The sequence below is a fragment of the Geotrypetes seraphini genome, chromosome 1 (genome assembly GCF_902459505.1).
Source record: "Geotrypetes seraphini chromosome 1, aGeoSer1.1, whole genome shotgun sequence".
Lineage (NCBI taxonomy): Eukaryota > Metazoa > Chordata > Amphibia > Gymnophiona > Dermophiidae > Geotrypetes > Geotrypetes seraphini.
The window spans coordinates 215,380,292-215,398,360 of record NC_047084.1 but is presented as its reverse complement, the minus strand read 5'-3'; the positions used below and the strand labels follow the sequence as shown (position 1 = coordinate 215,398,360).

The 18,069-nt window shown below is 43.9% G+C and overlaps 1 protein-coding gene across 4 annotated transcripts in view; it reads left to right on the top strand.

Annotated features, from left to right (window-relative positions):
* SLAIN2 (SLAIN motif family member 2) overlaps positions 1-18,069 on the top strand; it is a 140,826-nt gene that overhangs the window by 103,091 nt on the left and 19,666 nt on the right. For 3 of the 4 annotated variants that reach the window (XR_004539591.1, XM_033945946.1, XM_033945959.1), the window contains exon 7: positions 13,710-13,787. The exons of the other annotated variant lie outside the window; for it this stretch is intronic. Coding sequence is in view for 2 of the 3 variants with exons in the window: in XM_033945946.1 (XP_033801837.1) it covers positions 13,710-13,787 (78 nt within the window). In the remaining variant the exon portion in view is untranslated. The remainder of the gene's footprint in view (positions 1-13,709; positions 13,788-18,069) is intronic. 4 annotated transcript variants of the gene reach the window in all.

The following is an 18,069-nucleotide window of genomic DNA, read 5'->3' as shown; positions in this document are numbered from 1 at the left end:
CCACCACCTACCTCTTGATTGGCTCATTCTTCTGGCCAAGACCAATTAGCTAGAGTGGGGAAACATTTTGCTTAACTTCTGCAGTAACAAATGAAAGCAGAGTGCCACAAAAAAGTATAAAGCAGACATAGTAACTGGCAAATCTATCCTCCTTTCTACCCCCACTAAGTTAGAGGTAATGTGGTGCTCTGGCAATCCTCTAGCCTCAAGCAGCAAAGAAAAAGGAAACTGGCCCAAAGCCTTGAGTCAATTTAGCTGTTCTCCAGCTAAGTCCTAATCAGCCAGAATGGGGATGGTAGAGGGAATATTGGGGGGGATAAGAAAGGACCAGCATGGCAGAAGGTTTAAGAGGAGGGAAATGGGAGAGTGAGTATGCATGTAAGTGGATCCAAATGTCCTCCCTCTCAATGATTCCTTTCCTCCTCTCATGTCTGATCCTCCTTTCCCAGCATTGATAACTAATATCCCCCCACCTCCAAAACAAAAGGGTTACAAAAGAAATCAGAAAATTTCATTTTTAAACAATGAAATATATATTTACATAAAACATACAAATGTGCCATCAAATTGTTGCATCTCTTTGACAGAGAATTTACCTTTGAACTGCCTTAGAAAACTGGGAGCTATGTATTCTATATAATATACCATTAGTGACGAAAGAGCTATAAGTAAACCAAAAATGTCACTGACTTAAATGTGAAAATCAAAAGAACTAAGCTATATATAAACAGAAATATCAAATCAGAAAAATGACCCCATATAATTCAGCACATCAAGTCGTGCAAACTGGGGCACAATGCAGTCATTGATCTTGCTGGTGAAAGTTTGGTTTGTGGGATGACTCTTTGCACCAATTTTAAATGTTTGAATTGATTTAATCCTGTAGTACTTCTATGCTGGAGAAAATTATTCTGGAATCCTGATTGGATGGTATTTTGAATACATGTACTTTTTTAAAATATTTTAAATCTTTATTACATTTTATACTTTTGACAAAGTTATTAGTCAGAACAAGAAATAATACATTATCCCAGGACAAGCAGGCAGGTATTCTCACTAGTGGGTGATGTCATCAGACAGAGCCCCGGTACGGACGTCTCACAAGCACGTGTTGCTTGTAGAAACTTAAAGTTTCTAGATGCCCGCACCGCGCATGCGCCGGTGCCTTCCTACCCGGAGATCCGGGCGTGTCTCCTCAGTTCTTTCTTTTCCGCGGAGCTGAGAAGTTCAACTTCTTCATGCGCTAGCTGAATTCAGTTAAATTTGCCTTCCTTGTCCGCGTTTTCGTTTTCTTTTAATTACAGTTAACAGTACTTTTCTTTTTCAAAAAAAAAAAAAGAAGATTATTTCCCCCGGCAGGTCGAACGGGCCGGCCACGTGGCTCAGGCCCACTGGCTTCGACCTAGCGGCGGAGATTTTCCGGCCTATGTCCCGGCCAATCACCGGGTTTAAAAAGTGCAGCAAGTGCCAACGCGCGATTTCACTCACGGACCCTCACCGGCGCTGTTTGCAGTGTTTGGGCCCCGACCACATCCCGAAATCGTGCGGGCCTTGCTCTACCCTTACGGCACGCTCTTTCAAGCGGCGTTGCCTATTGTGGGAATCGATGTTCAAGATGGACGCAGCTAAGGATCCCTCAGCCTCCACTTCATCTGATACCTCCCCGGTTCGGGCGAAACCGGCATCGACCACTCCTGCATCGAGTGTGGTGAAACCGGCATCGCTCACCCCGACACCATCCACGAGCTCGACGTCGGCGGTCTCCTCTGTTCAGGTACCTCTTCCTTCCACAGTGCCACCAATGGTCATCAAAGTGCCGAAAGCTACTAAGCAGAAGCACTCGGCCTCGAAGGAGCGCGATGTCCGTGCAGGAGGACCCCCTTTCGGTGCGGATCCCTCCTTATCGGCTTCGCTACGGTCCGCGCTGGAAGCTCAATTCGTTGAGCTCATGCAGACCATCGGACCCGGGCTCATCGCTGCCATACAGGGTGACCTCCCGGTACCGGTCCAAAGGGGCGGTCCGCCCCCTCCCCCTCCCCCACACCGTTCGACCTCGACAACCGACGAGGACGAACGGGGGAGGGCGGCGATGCCCACGCGGCAAACCTCGATTACCGATATGCCGCCATTAGAACCCATTACGCCTCCGCGCCAACATGGGACCAGACCTCCGATCGATACTCGAAGCCCTGGGCATAGTCAGGAAGAGTTCTTCCGTACTCCTTACCAGACTTGGGTAGCATCGCAAGAACCCGCATCGCAAACCCAGTTGCGATCCACCGCTTCCAGCCCTATCCACTTGGGGGCCTCGGGAGACCATGCGATGCACAGACGATCCCGATCCCCGTCCCGCCACCGAGACGGGCACCGATCGAGACACTCATCCTGGCACTCCTCACGCCATTCGGAGGTGTCACCGCAGAAAAAACTGCAACGTAGGGGATACTCCTCATCAGAGGTGTCCCCCCCGAGGGGCCCGGAGTACGAGGAGACACTGGCGCCCGATTCTCCTTGTCACTCCCCGATGTCCACGGACCTGGAGGCCTCCTCCTCCTCCAGCCCGTCCCACAGACCGACGCTGGCGGAACAATTGTCCTTCTCATCATTCCTCCGACAAATGGCGGAGGACCTGGATGTGACCCTTGACACGGGCTCCCGATACTCCAAAGAGTATCTGGACACCATGCATTTACCTAACCCTCCAACGGAGTCGCTTCGGCTCCCCTTGCATAAATTACTGGACCAGACCTTCATGCAGTGCTTCGAAACGCCGTATTCCATACCGGCGATCCCCAGCAAACTCGATGCTCGATACCGCATCGTGCACCATAAAGGGTTCGAGGGCCCTCAACTCTCCCACCAATCCCTACTGGTCGAGTCCTCCCTTAAACGCTCTCATCCCTCCCAGGTCTACGCCTCTGTACCGCCGGGCCGAGAGGGGAGAACGATGGACAAATTTGGTAGAAAATTCTACCAAAACTCCATGATGGCGTCACGGGTGCTAAACTACAACTTCTTTTTCTCTTCCTATCTGGAGTTCTTCTTGCCGGTGCTCCGCAAGTTCACTCCGTTCATAGACAACCAAGCTCGATTCGAGTTCGAGGAAGTGGTAGCCTCCCTCTCCCAATTACGCCTCCAGCTGATGCAATCCTCCTTCGATGCATTCGAACTCTCGGCACGCGCCGCCGCAAGCGCGGTAGCTATGCGTCGCCTGGCATGGCTCCGTACTATCGATATGGATCCCAACCTACAGGACAGACTCGCCAACGTACCGTGTGCTGGAGCTGACCTGTTCGATGAGTCTATCGAAACTGTTACCAAGAAGCTGTCGGATCATGAAAAATCCTTTCAATCCATCCTGCGGCCCAAACCCAAACCTCAACAGTCTCGACCTTCCAGGCCACCCCTGATTTACCAGCGGCGTTACATGCCCAGACAAACGCCTGCTGCGAGACAGCCTGCGAAGAGACAACCTCCCCAGAAGTCTCAGCAAAAACCTCAGCCACCGGCGGTACCTAAGGCTCCCCAGCCCTTTTGACGCCCCCCCCGGGAGCATAACCTCGGCCTCTCCCATAGGGGGCCGCCTCCATCTTTTTTACCATCGATGGGAGGCCATAACCACGGACCTATGGGTCCTCACCATCATAAGAGAAGGATACTCTCTTCAATTCCACCGGGTCCCCCCGGACCATCCTCCAAAAGAGTATCCTTCAAGCTCGACGCAGACCGCCCTGCTTCTTCAGGAAGTCCAAACCTTACTTCAGCTTCGGGCTGTCGAGCCGGTCCCGTCAGACCAATTGAACCGAGGGTTTTACTCCCGGTACTTCCTCGTCCCGAAGAAAACGGGCGACCTGCGACCCATTTTAGACCTTCGAGCCCTCAACAAGTCCCTGGTCAAAGAGAAGTTTCGCATGTTGACTTTGGCTTCTCTATACCCCCTCCTCGAGCAGAACGACTGGTTATGCTCCCTGGATCTCAAGGAGGCCTACACTCACATCCCCATTCACCCGGCCTCCCGAAAGTTCCTCAGATTTCGGGTGGGAAATCTGCACCTACAGTATCGAGTGCTACCATTCGGCCTATCTTCGTCCCCCAGAGTCTTCACAAAGTGCCTGGTGGTAGTGGCCGCGGCACTCCGGGACAGGGGTCTACAGGTATTCCCATACCTCGACGACTGGCTCATCAAGGCCCCGTCAGCCCCAGAGGTCACTTCGGCGGCCTTGGCTACAACCTACTTCCTCCAGAATTTGGGCTTCGAGATCAACTTCTCCAAGTCTCATCTACAACCCACCCAGTCCCTCCCCTTCATCGGAGCGGTCCTGGACACCACCCGACTCCGAGCATTCCTGCCTCGGCAACGCATGGAGTCTCTTCTTCATCTCAGCCAATCGGTGTCTACTCGCCAAACCCTACCGGCGAGACAACTGATGGTGCTCCTGGGCCATATGGCCTCCACAGTACATGTGACACCCTTCGCCAGACTCCACCTCAGGATCCCCCAGTGGACCCTGGCATCACAGTGGAATCAATCGTCCGATCCACTATCCAAACGCATCTTAGTCACACCTGCTCGTCGGCAGTCTCTACTTTGGTGGATGACCTCTTTGAATCTATCCAGAGGTTTGCTGATGCACTCTCCCCCCCATCAGAAAGTTCTCACAACCGATTCGTCGAACTACGCATGGGGGGCCCACCTGGAGGGTCTCCGCACCCAAGGATTCTGGACCAGTGCGGAAAGACTACACCAAATCAATCTACTGGAACTCAGAGCCATCTTCAATGCGCTCCAAGCTTTCCAACACCTACTCCACGACATGGTAATCCTCATTCGCACAGACAATCAGGCCGCCATGTATTATATCAACAAGCAAGGAGGCACGGGCTCGGCCCTCCTTTGCCAGGAAGCTCTACGAGTCTGGGACTGGGCGGTGCGCCACAACACCCCACTCAGAGCAGTATACATCCAGGGGGAGAACAACGTCTTAGCAGACAAACTAAGCCGTCTGCTACAACCGCACGAATGGACTCTCCATTCCAGCCCCCTTCACCAAATTTTCACGCAATGGGGGACGCCCCAGATAGACCTCTTTGCGGCTCCCCACAACGCCAAACTGCCTCAGTTTTGCTCCAGGATCTACACTCCTCATCGCCTCGAGGCAGATGCTTTTCTACTGAACTGGGGGAAACTATTCCTATATGCGTTCCCACCATTCCCGCTGATCCAGAAGACTCTGGTCAAGCTGAAACTCGAACGGGCCACCATGATTCTAATAGCTCCTCGGTGGCCCAGACAACCTTGGTTCTCCCTCCTACTTCAACTCAGCAGCAGGGAACCAGTACCACTTCCAGTGTTTCCTTCACTGCTTACTCAACATCAAGGATCACTACTTCATCCCAACCTGCAGGCTCTCCACCTGACAGCTTGGTTCCTCTCAACGTAACCCCTCACCAATTCTCACAAGAAGTGAGGGAGGTCTTGGAAGCTTCCAGGAAGCCCGCCACTCGACAATGCTACTCCCAAAAATGGACCAGATTCTCCTCATGGTGTGTTTCTAAGTCAACGGAACCTCAGCGAGCTTCCTTATCCTCCGTGCTGGACTATCTCCTACACCTATCTCAATCTGGGCTCAAGTCCACTTCCATACGAGTCCACCTGAGCGCTATTGCGGCGTTCCACCAGCCCCTACAAGGGAAACCCCTCTCGGCCCATCCGGTGGTCGCCAGATTTATGAAAGGACTCTTCCATGTTAACCCTCCTCTCAAACCACCCCCAGTAGTTTGGGACCTCAATGTAGTCCTTTCCCACCTCATGAAGCCCCCGTTTGAACCACTCAACAGGGCCCCTCTGAAGTATCTCACCTGGAAAGTGCTTTTCCTTGTAGCCCTTACGTCCGCTCGCAGAGTCAGCGAACTCCAGGCGTTGATGGCGGACCCACCTTTCACAGTATTCCACCATGACAAGGTGGTCCTCCGCACTCACCCGAAATTCCTGCCTAAGGTGGTCTCCGAATTTCATCTCAACCAATCCATTGTACTTCCAGTATTCTTCCCTAAGCCTCATTCTCACCACGGAGAATCGGCCCTTCACACTCTAGACTGCAAACGTGCCTTGGCTTTCTACCTGGATCGCACCAAGCCACACAGAACCACTCCTCAACTTTTTGTCTCCTTCGACCCTAACAAGTTGGGAAGACCCGTATCAAAGCGCACCATCTCCAATTGGATGGCGGCTTGTATCTCTTCCTGCTATGCCCAGGCTGGATTATCACTTCCTTGTAAGGTCACAGCCCATAAGGTCAGAGCAATGGCAGCCTCAGTAGCATTCCTCAGATCAACACCAATCGAGGAAATTTGCAAGGCTGCCACCTGGTCCTCGGTTCACACATTCACCTCACATTATTGTCTGGATACCCTCTCCAGACGGGATGGACAGTTTGGCCAAACAGTATTGAAAAATTTATTCTCTTAAGTCGCCAACTCCCCCTCCATCCCACTGAGGTTAGCTTGGAGGTCACCCACTAGTGAGAATACCTGCCTGCTTGTCCTGGGATAAAGCAATGTTACTTACCGTAACAGTTGTTATCCAGGGACAGCAGGCAGCTATTCTCACGTCCCACCCACCTCCCCTGGGTTGGCTTCTCAGGCTAGCTACCTGAACTGAGGAGACACGCCCGGATCTCCGGGTAGGAAGGCACCGGCGCATGCGCGGTGCGGGCATCTAGAAACTTTAAGTTTCTACAAGCAACACGTGCTTGTGAGACGTCCGTACCGGGGCTCTGTCTGATGACATCACCCACTAGTGAGAATAGCTGCCTGCTGTCCCTGGATAACAACTGTTACGGTAAGTAACATTGCTATACCAGTCAACATGTTTAAATTACAGAGATGGTAAGAAAAAAAAAATTTAATTACATTGAAATAAATTTCCCCATCCCTATAAAAATACCAAACTTATTTCAAAAAATCAAGTAAGCTGGTTTGTATAATTAGACCTTAATTAAAGGGGAAGAGGGCTATGCATTCACTGAAATTTTTACCCAAACAATATAAGGAAATAAAAGATGTAGATGGTTGGGGACGTGAACCTTATTTAACTAAGCTAACTTGAAGCAGAGATACTCTCAAGAATACTAAACTTGCTCTTTTGAGGAAATAAATTTTATCAACTGCTGAGGTTCAAAATATACATATCTATTCCCTTGATAGACCATCACACATTTATAGGGATATCTGAGAACGAACGTCGCACCCAATTATAAAACCCTTGGTCTCAAAATAAGAAATTGTTTTCTTCTCTTTGAGTTATTTGTAACACATCTGAATACATCCTCACCAATTTTGTCATAAATGGGACATCCTTAAACTTAACAACTTGAGCATTCATTCTCTGTCATTATCAATTGCAAATCGTACTAGCAGCGTAGCAGTTGCCAGTACCTCATTATCGGATCTCTCTAGGAAATTGGTTAGATCCAAACTATCCACAGATAAATTCAGCTGGTTTGGTTTCTGAGTTAAAGCTTTAATAGGTAAATAATATCTTTTTGTGAGAGGTAGATAAGAGGTTTCAGGAACTTTCAAAACTTCTTTCAGATATTTCTTAAATGTATCTTGCGCTGAAGTAAGTGATAGTTTGGGGAAGTTTGTAATCCGAAGATTATATCGTCTAGTCATATTTTCCAACATTTCCACCTTAAAATTCAGGTTACCACTATCCCTTACCCAGACCAAAGCCTGGGACTCCACTGTTTTTATCCTGGTCTCTTGTCCATCCACTTTATTTTCCACGCTAGATAGTCTATGCCTCAATTCCAAATTTTCAGACACAACCGTAATATACCTTGATGTAAGTTGCTGCATTTGAGTCCCCAAAGAGAGTTGCAAAGTAGATATTGCTTCCCAAAGTGTTTCCATGTTAAAGACCTTGAGTCTCTGCATGGGTGTTAGTTCAAAACCCAGACCTCCTGAAGTAGTTAAAGTACCTGGAAACTCAACTGAAGAAGAATTCAGTGTAAGGAAATCCTGAGAGATCTTCTGGTTCAATTCCTCCAAGTGCTCCGATGGCTGAATTTGCTTCATCTCTCCTCCTGCTGAGTCGACTTCCGCACTCAGCTGGTCTGAAGAGAGAACATCCCGGGACGTTCCTTCCAGCAATTGCTGCTCCGACACCCCCAGGCGACTCGGAAGACTCCGCTCCTCCAGAGATAGGGATGTTGCCCCGAAGGAGAGTGCTAACGCTTCAGCTGGCGTGCCTCTCACAGCCGAGGGAAACTCCGGCTCGCTGGTTCATGTCCCTCGCTGAAGAAAAGCATCTATCGGGCCCCCCGCTGCTACTGAAGTTTCGTCCGGGAAAACCCAGAGCTTAGATTTACGTTTAACCATCAAGGAAGGTAAAAGGCAGCCTCCGTAGCGAGGGTAGTGATGATGGTAACTTCCTTGGCGCCTTAACTCCAGGTAACAGCGGCCATCTTCTTTAAGCCACTCCCCCTCACATCCCCAGTGTGTCCTGAATACATGTACTTTGTGGAGTTTTTTGAGAGACCAATGATTGCATTGTGCCCCAGTTTGCACGACTTGATGTGCTGAATTATGAGGGTCATTTTTCTGAGGTCTCTTTCTCCACTTATGTTTGTGATTATAGTAATTCTACCATAGGGGTCTTTACTATATACTGAACTAAATGTTACAGACAAAATTCTCTTTAAACTATATTAATCTTATTTTTTATAAGAAGAAAAGTCTCAGAACTTTCTTGACACAGTGTTCAGGTATTGTATTAAGAAGATATTTCTGCCAATGATTTTGCAAAAAAATATATTTCTATTTTTTTTTTTTGGGTGCAAAATCAGTCATTGGCAGAAAAACCTTCTGAAAACAATATCTGAACACTGTGCCAAAAAGATTCTGAGGCTTATACTTCTGATTTAAAAAAGAAAAGATTATTATAGTTTAAAGACAATTTTGTCTGTCTTACTAATCCTCCCTTTTTTGAAGCTGCGTTAGGCTTTTTATATCACCAGCCGCGGCGGTATTAGTTCGTTGGAGCTAATACCATGGCTGGCAATAAAAAAAAAGTCTAACACAACTTTGTAAAAGGAGCCCTAAGTTTAGTAACATTTTAAATTATATCATTTTTATATATATTAGCCATAATCTCCTAATTTTGACTGACAGGACTTGAAACCTAGTGTAACACTCAATTTAAATGAAAATCTATGCTAAGGGCAACTTTATTCTGTACCAAAGAGATCAGTTTGGCCCTAGAATTAAGGGCTTATTTCCGAAACCTGCTTAGTCTATTGGACTTACAGTATTAATGGATATTTCCTCAATTCTGTGACCACTACTACTACTAATTATTTCTATAGCGCTACCAGATGTACACAATGCTGTACAGAGTCACAAAGAAGACAGTCCCTGCTTGAAAAAGCTTAGTCTAAAGAGACAAGACAGACAAACAGGATGTAATGGATACAGTTAAGAGGAACGGTTAATCTGACTCAGATTCAAAACTGAAGGTGTAGCTGTAAGAAAGGAATGTGTGACAGTAATATTTATAATTCAAAGGTGCGTATTCTTAGTCCAAGTTAGTATTCCTTTCCTTTTTTGTGCTTTAATGAATTGTGTATTCAGAAGGTATACTTTGTAACAAAATTCATTTGCCCTGATATCTATAGACTTTATCAGTGCCGCTGCTTTGTATACCAATTCAGTTTGCAGACTTTATTACACCACAATCTTTATTGGTCAATAGGCTGTCTGTTAAAAGCCTATTGACCAATGACGAATCTGTGTAATAAGTATGCAAGCTGAATTGGTATACAAAGCAGCGACACTGCCAAGGTCTATAGATATCAGGGCAAATGAGTTTTGTTGCTATTGGATCCAAATCATGAATGAATTTGGAAGTGCTTGATAACTGAATACTGTCTTGGGTTAAAAAAAAGATGGAGTATGTACTCCATGAGTAGTAGCCTTGTTCATGTCTCGTGTATCTCAGCTCAAGTTTTGAAGGAGCACATCTAGGAATAAGTAGCTAAATGTTAGTATTCAGTATTCTGCAAGCTATGGTGAGACATTTGATGTGGACACCGGTTTACAGGAAGCTGTAATGTAGCAAAGTACTCGAGTAATGTGGGCCAAAGATTCATTCTGATTGCATATGCTTGTAATGCAGAGGTATGTTGTTGATTCTTAGAATATTAGAAGTGCTGCCAGTTTATGCACCGTTGGGTTTTTCGGCTTTCTAATTTACTTTTCCTGGCTCTTCTATTGTTACTACATATTTCTATAGCGCTTCCAGATGTACGCAGCGCTATACATTAAAACACGTAAGAGACAATCCCTGCTTGAAAGATCTTACAATCCAATCATAACAGACAAATAGAGATTGGGGAATTTCTAACAGAGAGAATGATAAAACAAACCTGGGTACTTTACAAGTGAGTAAGAGTTAGGAGTTAAAAGCAGCCTCAAAAAAAGTGGGCTTTTAGCTTAGATTTGAATACTGCCAGAAACAGAGTTTGATGTTACTGAGTCAGGCGCTGTGTCAGGCATTCAGTGCAGCAAGATAGACAGGACGGAGGCTGGAGTTGGCAGTAGAGAAGGGTACAGATAAGAGAGAGTTACCCCATGAATGAGTGTGGGGGGAGTATAAGGAGAGATACTGAGGAGCTGCAGAATGAATGCATTTGTAAGTCAATAAGAGGAATTTGAACCTTATGCAGAAGCGGATAGGGAGCCAATAAAGTGACTTGAGAGGGATAATGTGAGCATAGCAACACTGGCGGAATATAAGTTGTGCAGCAGAATTCTGAACAGATTGGAGGGGGGAGTGAGAGTTTAGTGGAAGACCTCTGAGAATCAAGTTGCGGTAATCTAGGTGGAAAGTTATAAAAGTTTTGGTAGTGTGCTCAGAAAGGAAAGGTCAGATTTTGGTGATACTGTATTTAGAGAGTCCAGGGGAAAACCTGCACTTCAGTGTTCTTGCCTACAGCCTAGCTTGATTATCCGGTAGACCAAGGCAGATGGAAGCTCAGACTTCCCATGAGGAATACTTTGCTGAATTGGTGTCAGACCGCTCCTGGGGATCTGAGGTAGAGCCAGAGGAGAGATCTCTTAGCCTACCTTCAGACTGCTCCTACCACAAGATGGTTCTTCCCCAAAGGAGCTCTCCTTTTGTAAGTTTTTTGTGGGAAATTATGGCAGACATTCCATTCAAACTGGGGAAAAGCCATTACCAGTATCGCATTCTGCTATTTGACCTTGCATCTAATCCTAAGGTGTTTACAAAGTGTCTTGTATTAGTTTCAGCATTGCTATGCATACTGGGAGTTCGTGTTTCACTATCTGGATGACTGACTGGTCAAGCACACTTCAAATGAATGTCCTCAAGTATCAATGGGACTTCTGTGTTATCTTCATCCAGCTCATGTAAGATCTTTTTGAGCAATTCCTGTCATCTTTTTGAGAAATACCTGACCTGGAATGTCTTGTTTTTTTTGTGTTGGTCACTTCAATGATATTCAGGCCCTTGTAGCTGAATCACCTTTACACAGTTTCATTATATACCATATCATCATAAACAGAATACAGTACTCCCCCGAAATTTGCAGGGGTTCTGTTCCAGGAACCCCGCAAATTTTGAAAAACCATGAATACGGTTAAAAGGCAGGAGAGGGCAGCTGGGGCACTAAGGCATGAGAGGGCAGATGGGGCGCCGACGGGTGCAAAATCGCTCGAGGCAGGAGAGAGTAACTGGGGCACCGAGGCAGGAGAGAGTAACTGGGGCACCGAGGCAAGAGAGGGCAGCTGGGGAGCCGGCGAGTGCAAAATCACTTGCGGTATGCTCCGACCACCTCTTCCTGTTATTAAAGTCAGGCTACACCAATCAGGAGCTGCTTTGACATGATTGGTGTAACCTGAATATAGTAACAGGAAGAGGTGGTCGGAGAATACCACAAATTAGTGAGTCCGCAAACCATGAATTCACAGGGGAACACTGTAGTTCTTCACACCCTTCGTAAGATAATGCTCGAGTTCCATCTTAACTATTCCATTATTCTACCAATATTTTCCCCAAAGCCTCATGCTCATCCTGGCAAAAGTGCACTGAACATCTTGGACTGCAAGCAAGCCTTAGCCTTCCACCTTGAGCGGACTACAGTCCATAGACAGTCAACCCAGCTTTTTTCTTTTGATCCAAGCAGGATAGGGGCAGCCATTAGTAAATGTGCTTTATCCACTTAGCTAGCAGATGATATCGCCTACACTTATGCTGAGCCTTGAGAGATATGTCAGGGTTCTGTGTCCGAGCCATGGCTGTGTTGGTAGCTCACTTGAGGTCAGCCTCCACCGAAGAGATTTGCAGAGCTGTGAAATAGACTTCAGTCCACACATTCACATCTCACTACTGTCTAACAAAATACTTTGTTCCTGACATGAAAGCTGGTTTGGTCAGATAGTTCTGCAGAATTGCTTTGGAGTCTAAAATTTAACTTCACCCTCCTAGGCTCATTCTTTTCTATTCAGGCTCCACGTTCAACAGGCCTGTTTTTTTGTGGTGGTGTTTTTGATTGGCCTTGCTTTTGCAAATCCCTATTGACCATTCTTTGTTTTTAATGAAACTGGTAACTAGGGATTTCTGTCTGAAATAATACTGTCTTGCTTGTCCTTGGTGAAAGTAAAGTTACTCAACTGTAGCAGATGTTTTCAGAGGACAGCAGGACAAGTATTCCCATATAACTTCCCGTCTCCCGTAGGAGCTGCATTCTTATGTTTTTTTTCCTTTGGTTTTACCTGAGAGTACCGCGTGAATACACCTAGCAGGAAGGCACCTGCACATGTGTGGTCGAGTCTGCCAAAAGCATCAGGAATTTTTTGTACTCTGGGTAGCGTCCAACCTGGAACTCTGTCAGTGACATAACCCATCTGTAAGAATTCTTGTCCTGATGTTCTCGGAGATGAGTTGCTTTGCTTTATCGATCATAGTGATCTTTCAGCCTGCAAATTTCTAAGTACTGTACTTGGGTTTGCATGGGTTTTAAAAAAAATATATTTAGTTTAACAAGCATGAGAACTTTTCACCTTACTTAGTTAAGGTTCTTTTTCAGTAGATAGAATTTGCAGTGTGATCAACTTTAGTTATTATGTCACATTACTATTTTCCCAGTTACATTGGTATTGCCGTTCAATATGAAAATGTTGCTTACAAAGGTTTCTTCTTTTTTATGGCTCATTAACTTTGGAAATAGACATTCATTACTTGCTCTATTGTAGAGCAGGCAGGAAGGTGATAAGTATGTCTGTCAGTGGATTTAGAAATAGCTGTAACTGGTGACCTCTTGCTTAGCATGGTTTGCTGGTGTCATGTTTCCACTTGCATGAGAGCCATGTTGTCTTTGGGTTTGGCCTGCAAAGAGCTTTTCACTTAAGGTTTCTGCATTTTACTCACTTTGATAGATTTTTCTTTCTTCCTTCACTGCACCAAGTACCACTATAACCTCCACTATTTATGAGCTTTAATTTCCTTCACCTTTTTTGGAATACTGGCTTAATTTTGAAAACTCTCCTATGTTCCTGGTTTGTATCCCTTAACTTCACAGTCGGATACATTTCTGAAAGCAGTTCCTGGTAAAATGTTTTAGAGGCTTTCAAAATAAATCATGTCTCTTCAGACAAGTATATAACCCTACCTTATGTTTCAACAGCTTCGAAAAGGCAGATAAATTTGCCTCGTTCTTCCCAGAAAAGCAAACAGGTTCTTCCTGCGTCAAGCACTAAAGGAGGTAATATACGTGCCACTTACCAAGTTTAGACAAAACATTTGTACAAATTGTGGATACCAGCTGAGGATATTTCAATTGTGATGCAAATAAATATGCATCAAAATGTCTGATCAGCACTGTTTTAAATCCTCTGCTATAGAAATAGTTTACAAAGGTATTCAGTAAGTAGAAAACACTTGTTTCGAAGTTGGCTTCAGAAGTGGTAGCATGGCAATACCACATGTACACAACTTGTTTGGCAATCTGCCAGTGTCGGCCTTGAGCAGAACTTCTGATTCGATAAGGTGATTTGATAAATGGGTAAATAAATGCAATATCATTGGGTTTAAAGAACTTAGACCAGCCTTTTAAATTCAAATGCTTTTTGCAGGGATGCTTAAAATCCAGATCCAGATGTTCTCTCATGTCAAACTGACTTCTGGAGAACTACTACTACTTATCATTTCTATAGCACTTCTAGATGCACGCAGCGCTATATACATCCCAGTCCTTTTCACTTCTTTTAGCATTGCACATTTGGGACATTAATCAGAAAATGTAACTGATAACTTTTCACAGAGCAGAATTTAAAATTTTTCATGTGAGTTTCATACGAAAGCAGCTTTTTGTGTCCTCATAAAAATATTCCCTTTAAGATTACACCTGAAGAACTCTCATGTTGATGGAAAGAGAACTGATGCGTACCTCTTTTAAACAAAAATATTTTTTTTGAAAATGTGGGGGCCCTATCTTGATTCTTTGCCACACAGAGCTAGAAGTTTAGTGCTTAATTCCTTTTGATACCTACTGGTGTGATTGCTGGTCCATGTCCCTTTGCTCCGGAGGTGAGCGCACTCCCTGCCCGTCAAGGGTTGGGGGCGATTGCTGCGGCAGAGGCGGACTCCCCCTTTTTATTCCCCCTCTTGTTTTTTTGGGATTTCTGTGACCCTTTGTTTCCCTTCTTCCCGGGTTAGGATCTTTAAGGAATCAGGGCCTTGGCTGCTTCTTATTTGCTGTAATCTGCTGGTTTGTTGTTATAGGAGAGAAGGGATTGGAGGGGACTTTCTTTTTGTTTAAGGGGGGTGAAAATTAATGTGATGGAGGTGTGGTTCTTATAATTCTATGCAGTTCATGTCACTGTTCTTGTTTTGCTATGTACTTCTTCATTGTTTTCTTAGTTGTATTTTGTATCATCAATAAAAATTGTTTGAACCTAAGATTACACCTGAAGAAAATGTGTGTATACTTGCATTTTTTATAAGGTACACACATAAATTTCAAATACAGCCACACTGTGCTGTAGGTAACACCTATGCATAGATCTTGTAGTATGCTGCCTACTTGTACACGCATGCTTTTGTTCTGTTTTAAGTGCTTTGTTGTTAAAATGTTATAAAATTAACAAAATATTTTTTTATATTGCTATTTGAATCTTGGAATTCATCCATATAGATTGACACGTGGATTGTTGTATTGGTACAGATGTTAGATTGTCAATGAATTTTAATGTTTTCCATGTATCACAAAGAATACTATTGTCCTTATAAATCCTTGGCATCTTGATACTCAAAATATGACATAATCGCAATGGGGACATGAGTTGCCATTCTAAATAAAGCCAATTCAGAAGATACTCCAAGACTTCAGGAAGGATCCAATACATATCCTGACGCAGAATAAATGCTTGATGGTATCTATAAAAATTTGGAAAATTTACCTCACTAAAGTAATTCTAGCAGTTTTACCCAGCCAAATAAATTTAGTAAGAATACCATTTAATTTTTTTAAGAAGGACCCTTGAAAATAAACCAGAAGCATTTGGTAGCAAACTACAGGCAAAATCCATCATCTTGACAGTTTGGACTCTCCCCCACCAAGAAAGATGTAGTAGGTTCCAATGCTCACACATTTCTTTGACTTTCAGCAATAAAGACTTTTCATTTACTGTCATTGTGTCTTCCAAAGTTCTTTGAATCATAATACCCAAGTATTTTATTCCCTCTTCCTTCGAAAGGAAAGGGAATGGATCAAATAATCATTTTACACAATGTATGTTTAACGGAAGAATCTCTTATTTACTCCAATTTATTTTGTATCCAGAGAATTTACCAAGCCTATCTATCAATTCCAGTAAATGCGGAACAGTGGATTCGGGATTCCTCAAATGAAGCAAAATATCATCTGTATAAGCAGAGATCTTATATTCCCGACCTGCATAAGGAATCCCCTGTATCTCCTTTGCCTGCTGTATTTCCAACAACAAGAGTTCCAGAGCAATGTTAAAAAGCAAAGGAGACAAGGGACACCCTTGTCTAACTCCCCTCTTCAGACAAAAACGTTCAGAAAATGTATTATTAATATATAGCATGGCTGAGGGGGAACTATACAAGGTTTGAATCATTTGAATAAATTCAGATCCTATACTGAACCAATCCATTGCTTAATACGTGAAAGTCCATTCCACATGATCAAAGGCCTTCTCTGCATCCATAGTTTTTGCTAAATTTAGCATATGAAGTGCCAATCTAGTGTTATTGGAAGAATGTCTGAGCAACGAAACCAGTTTGGTGCATACCAATCATATAAGGGAGAGCCTTGACTAATCTTAGAGCCAATAGCTTAGCCAGGAGTTTACCATCAACATTAATTAAAGAAATAGGCCTGTAGTTCAAAACCAAAAGGGGATCTTTATTTGGCTTGGGCAAAACAATGGTTAAAGACTCTGCCATAGTACCTGAAATACAACCTTTAGTTAATTGTGATTGATATAAATTTAGAAGATGAGGTAAAAGAATAATTTGAAATGATTTTAAAAACTCCACCGTAAAACCATCACCACCTAGAGCGGATCCAGCTCTGAGGGACTTCAATGCTGTCTGAAGTTCTTGAAGTGATATAGGTGCATCAAGATTTCGTTTTATATGCTCGGGAACTTTTGGCCCCTGAATTAACTTTAAAAATTCTAATCCTTCAATTTATCTGAATAAAGCTCAGCAGAATATAAAGCTTTATAAAATTCCAAAAACTGCTTCAAAATATTCCCAATTTGAGAATGAGTTTTAACCTTCTCATCTTTAATAGCCACAGTTTTTACTTTCCCTTTTTTAGCTTTGAGATAATTTTCCAATAATCTTCCCGCTTTACTCGAGTTTCCATAATACACAGCCTGATGCGAAAACAAATCTGTCCTTGCCAATTGTGAGGAAATCTCGTTGTATTTATATTTAGCTTTCAGGAGGGCTTGTAAAGTAGATTGTTCCCATTTTAAGGACAATTGCGACTCTAAGGTCCAAATATTTTGTGCCAGATTGGAAAATTCCAATTTTAGCACTTTCCGTACATGCGCCGAATATGAAATAATTTGCCCCCTCGTCGTAGCTTTAAAAGCATCCTAAATGGTTTCCAAAGGGACTTCTTCCGAGATATTCAGTTGAAAATATTCAACCATTTTCCTCTGAATTTTCTCAAGAAAGTTTGAATCCGCATGCTATGTATTATTAAATCTCCAAACAGTCTAGTCAAGTCTTTTTCACCAAAATTGTATTCAATCCAAATACCAGCATGATCCGTCAAAAGGATTGGATCTATACTAGCTTTTGTAACCTGTTGAATTAAGTTATCTGAAACAAAAATGTAATCTATTCTTGAAAACGATTGATGAACCTGGGAGCAAAAAGAAAATTTGCGAGCATTAAAATGAGAAAGCCTCCATATATCTTTTAGTCCCCAGGACTGTACAAGGTTGTCTAAGCCTAGTGATTTGAGTTGTTTACTAGGTTGTTTTATCCAGCAACGAATCCATGACAGCATTGAAGTCTCTGGCCACAATTAGGTTAGACGTAGCCAGTGACAAAATTAAGTGTTGGAGTTTTTTTTAAAAATTTGGCCTGATTTGAATTAGGAGCATAAATATTAAAAAGGGTCAGGGTATCATTTCCTGAGGTCATATCCACCTGAAGCCACCTTCCCATAATGTCAGCTTGAGACTTAGCAAATACCGCAGCACAGTTCCTGTTGACCAGGATAGCCACACCAGCCTTCTTCCCCACAGCGGTGCATAAAAACAATGTTTTACCCACCCTCCTTCAAGCTTGATAGCTTCACTATGGGATAGATGTGTTTCCTCTAGAAAGTAAACATCCGCCTCTTGATTATTCAGGAAATTCAATATTTTTTCCCTCTTTATGAGGTGATTTAGCCCATTGACATTTAATGAATACAATTTTATATCCATTCTAATTGATTAAAATACAAGAGAATATAAGTAGGAAATTAAAAAAAATCATCACACACACCCACAACC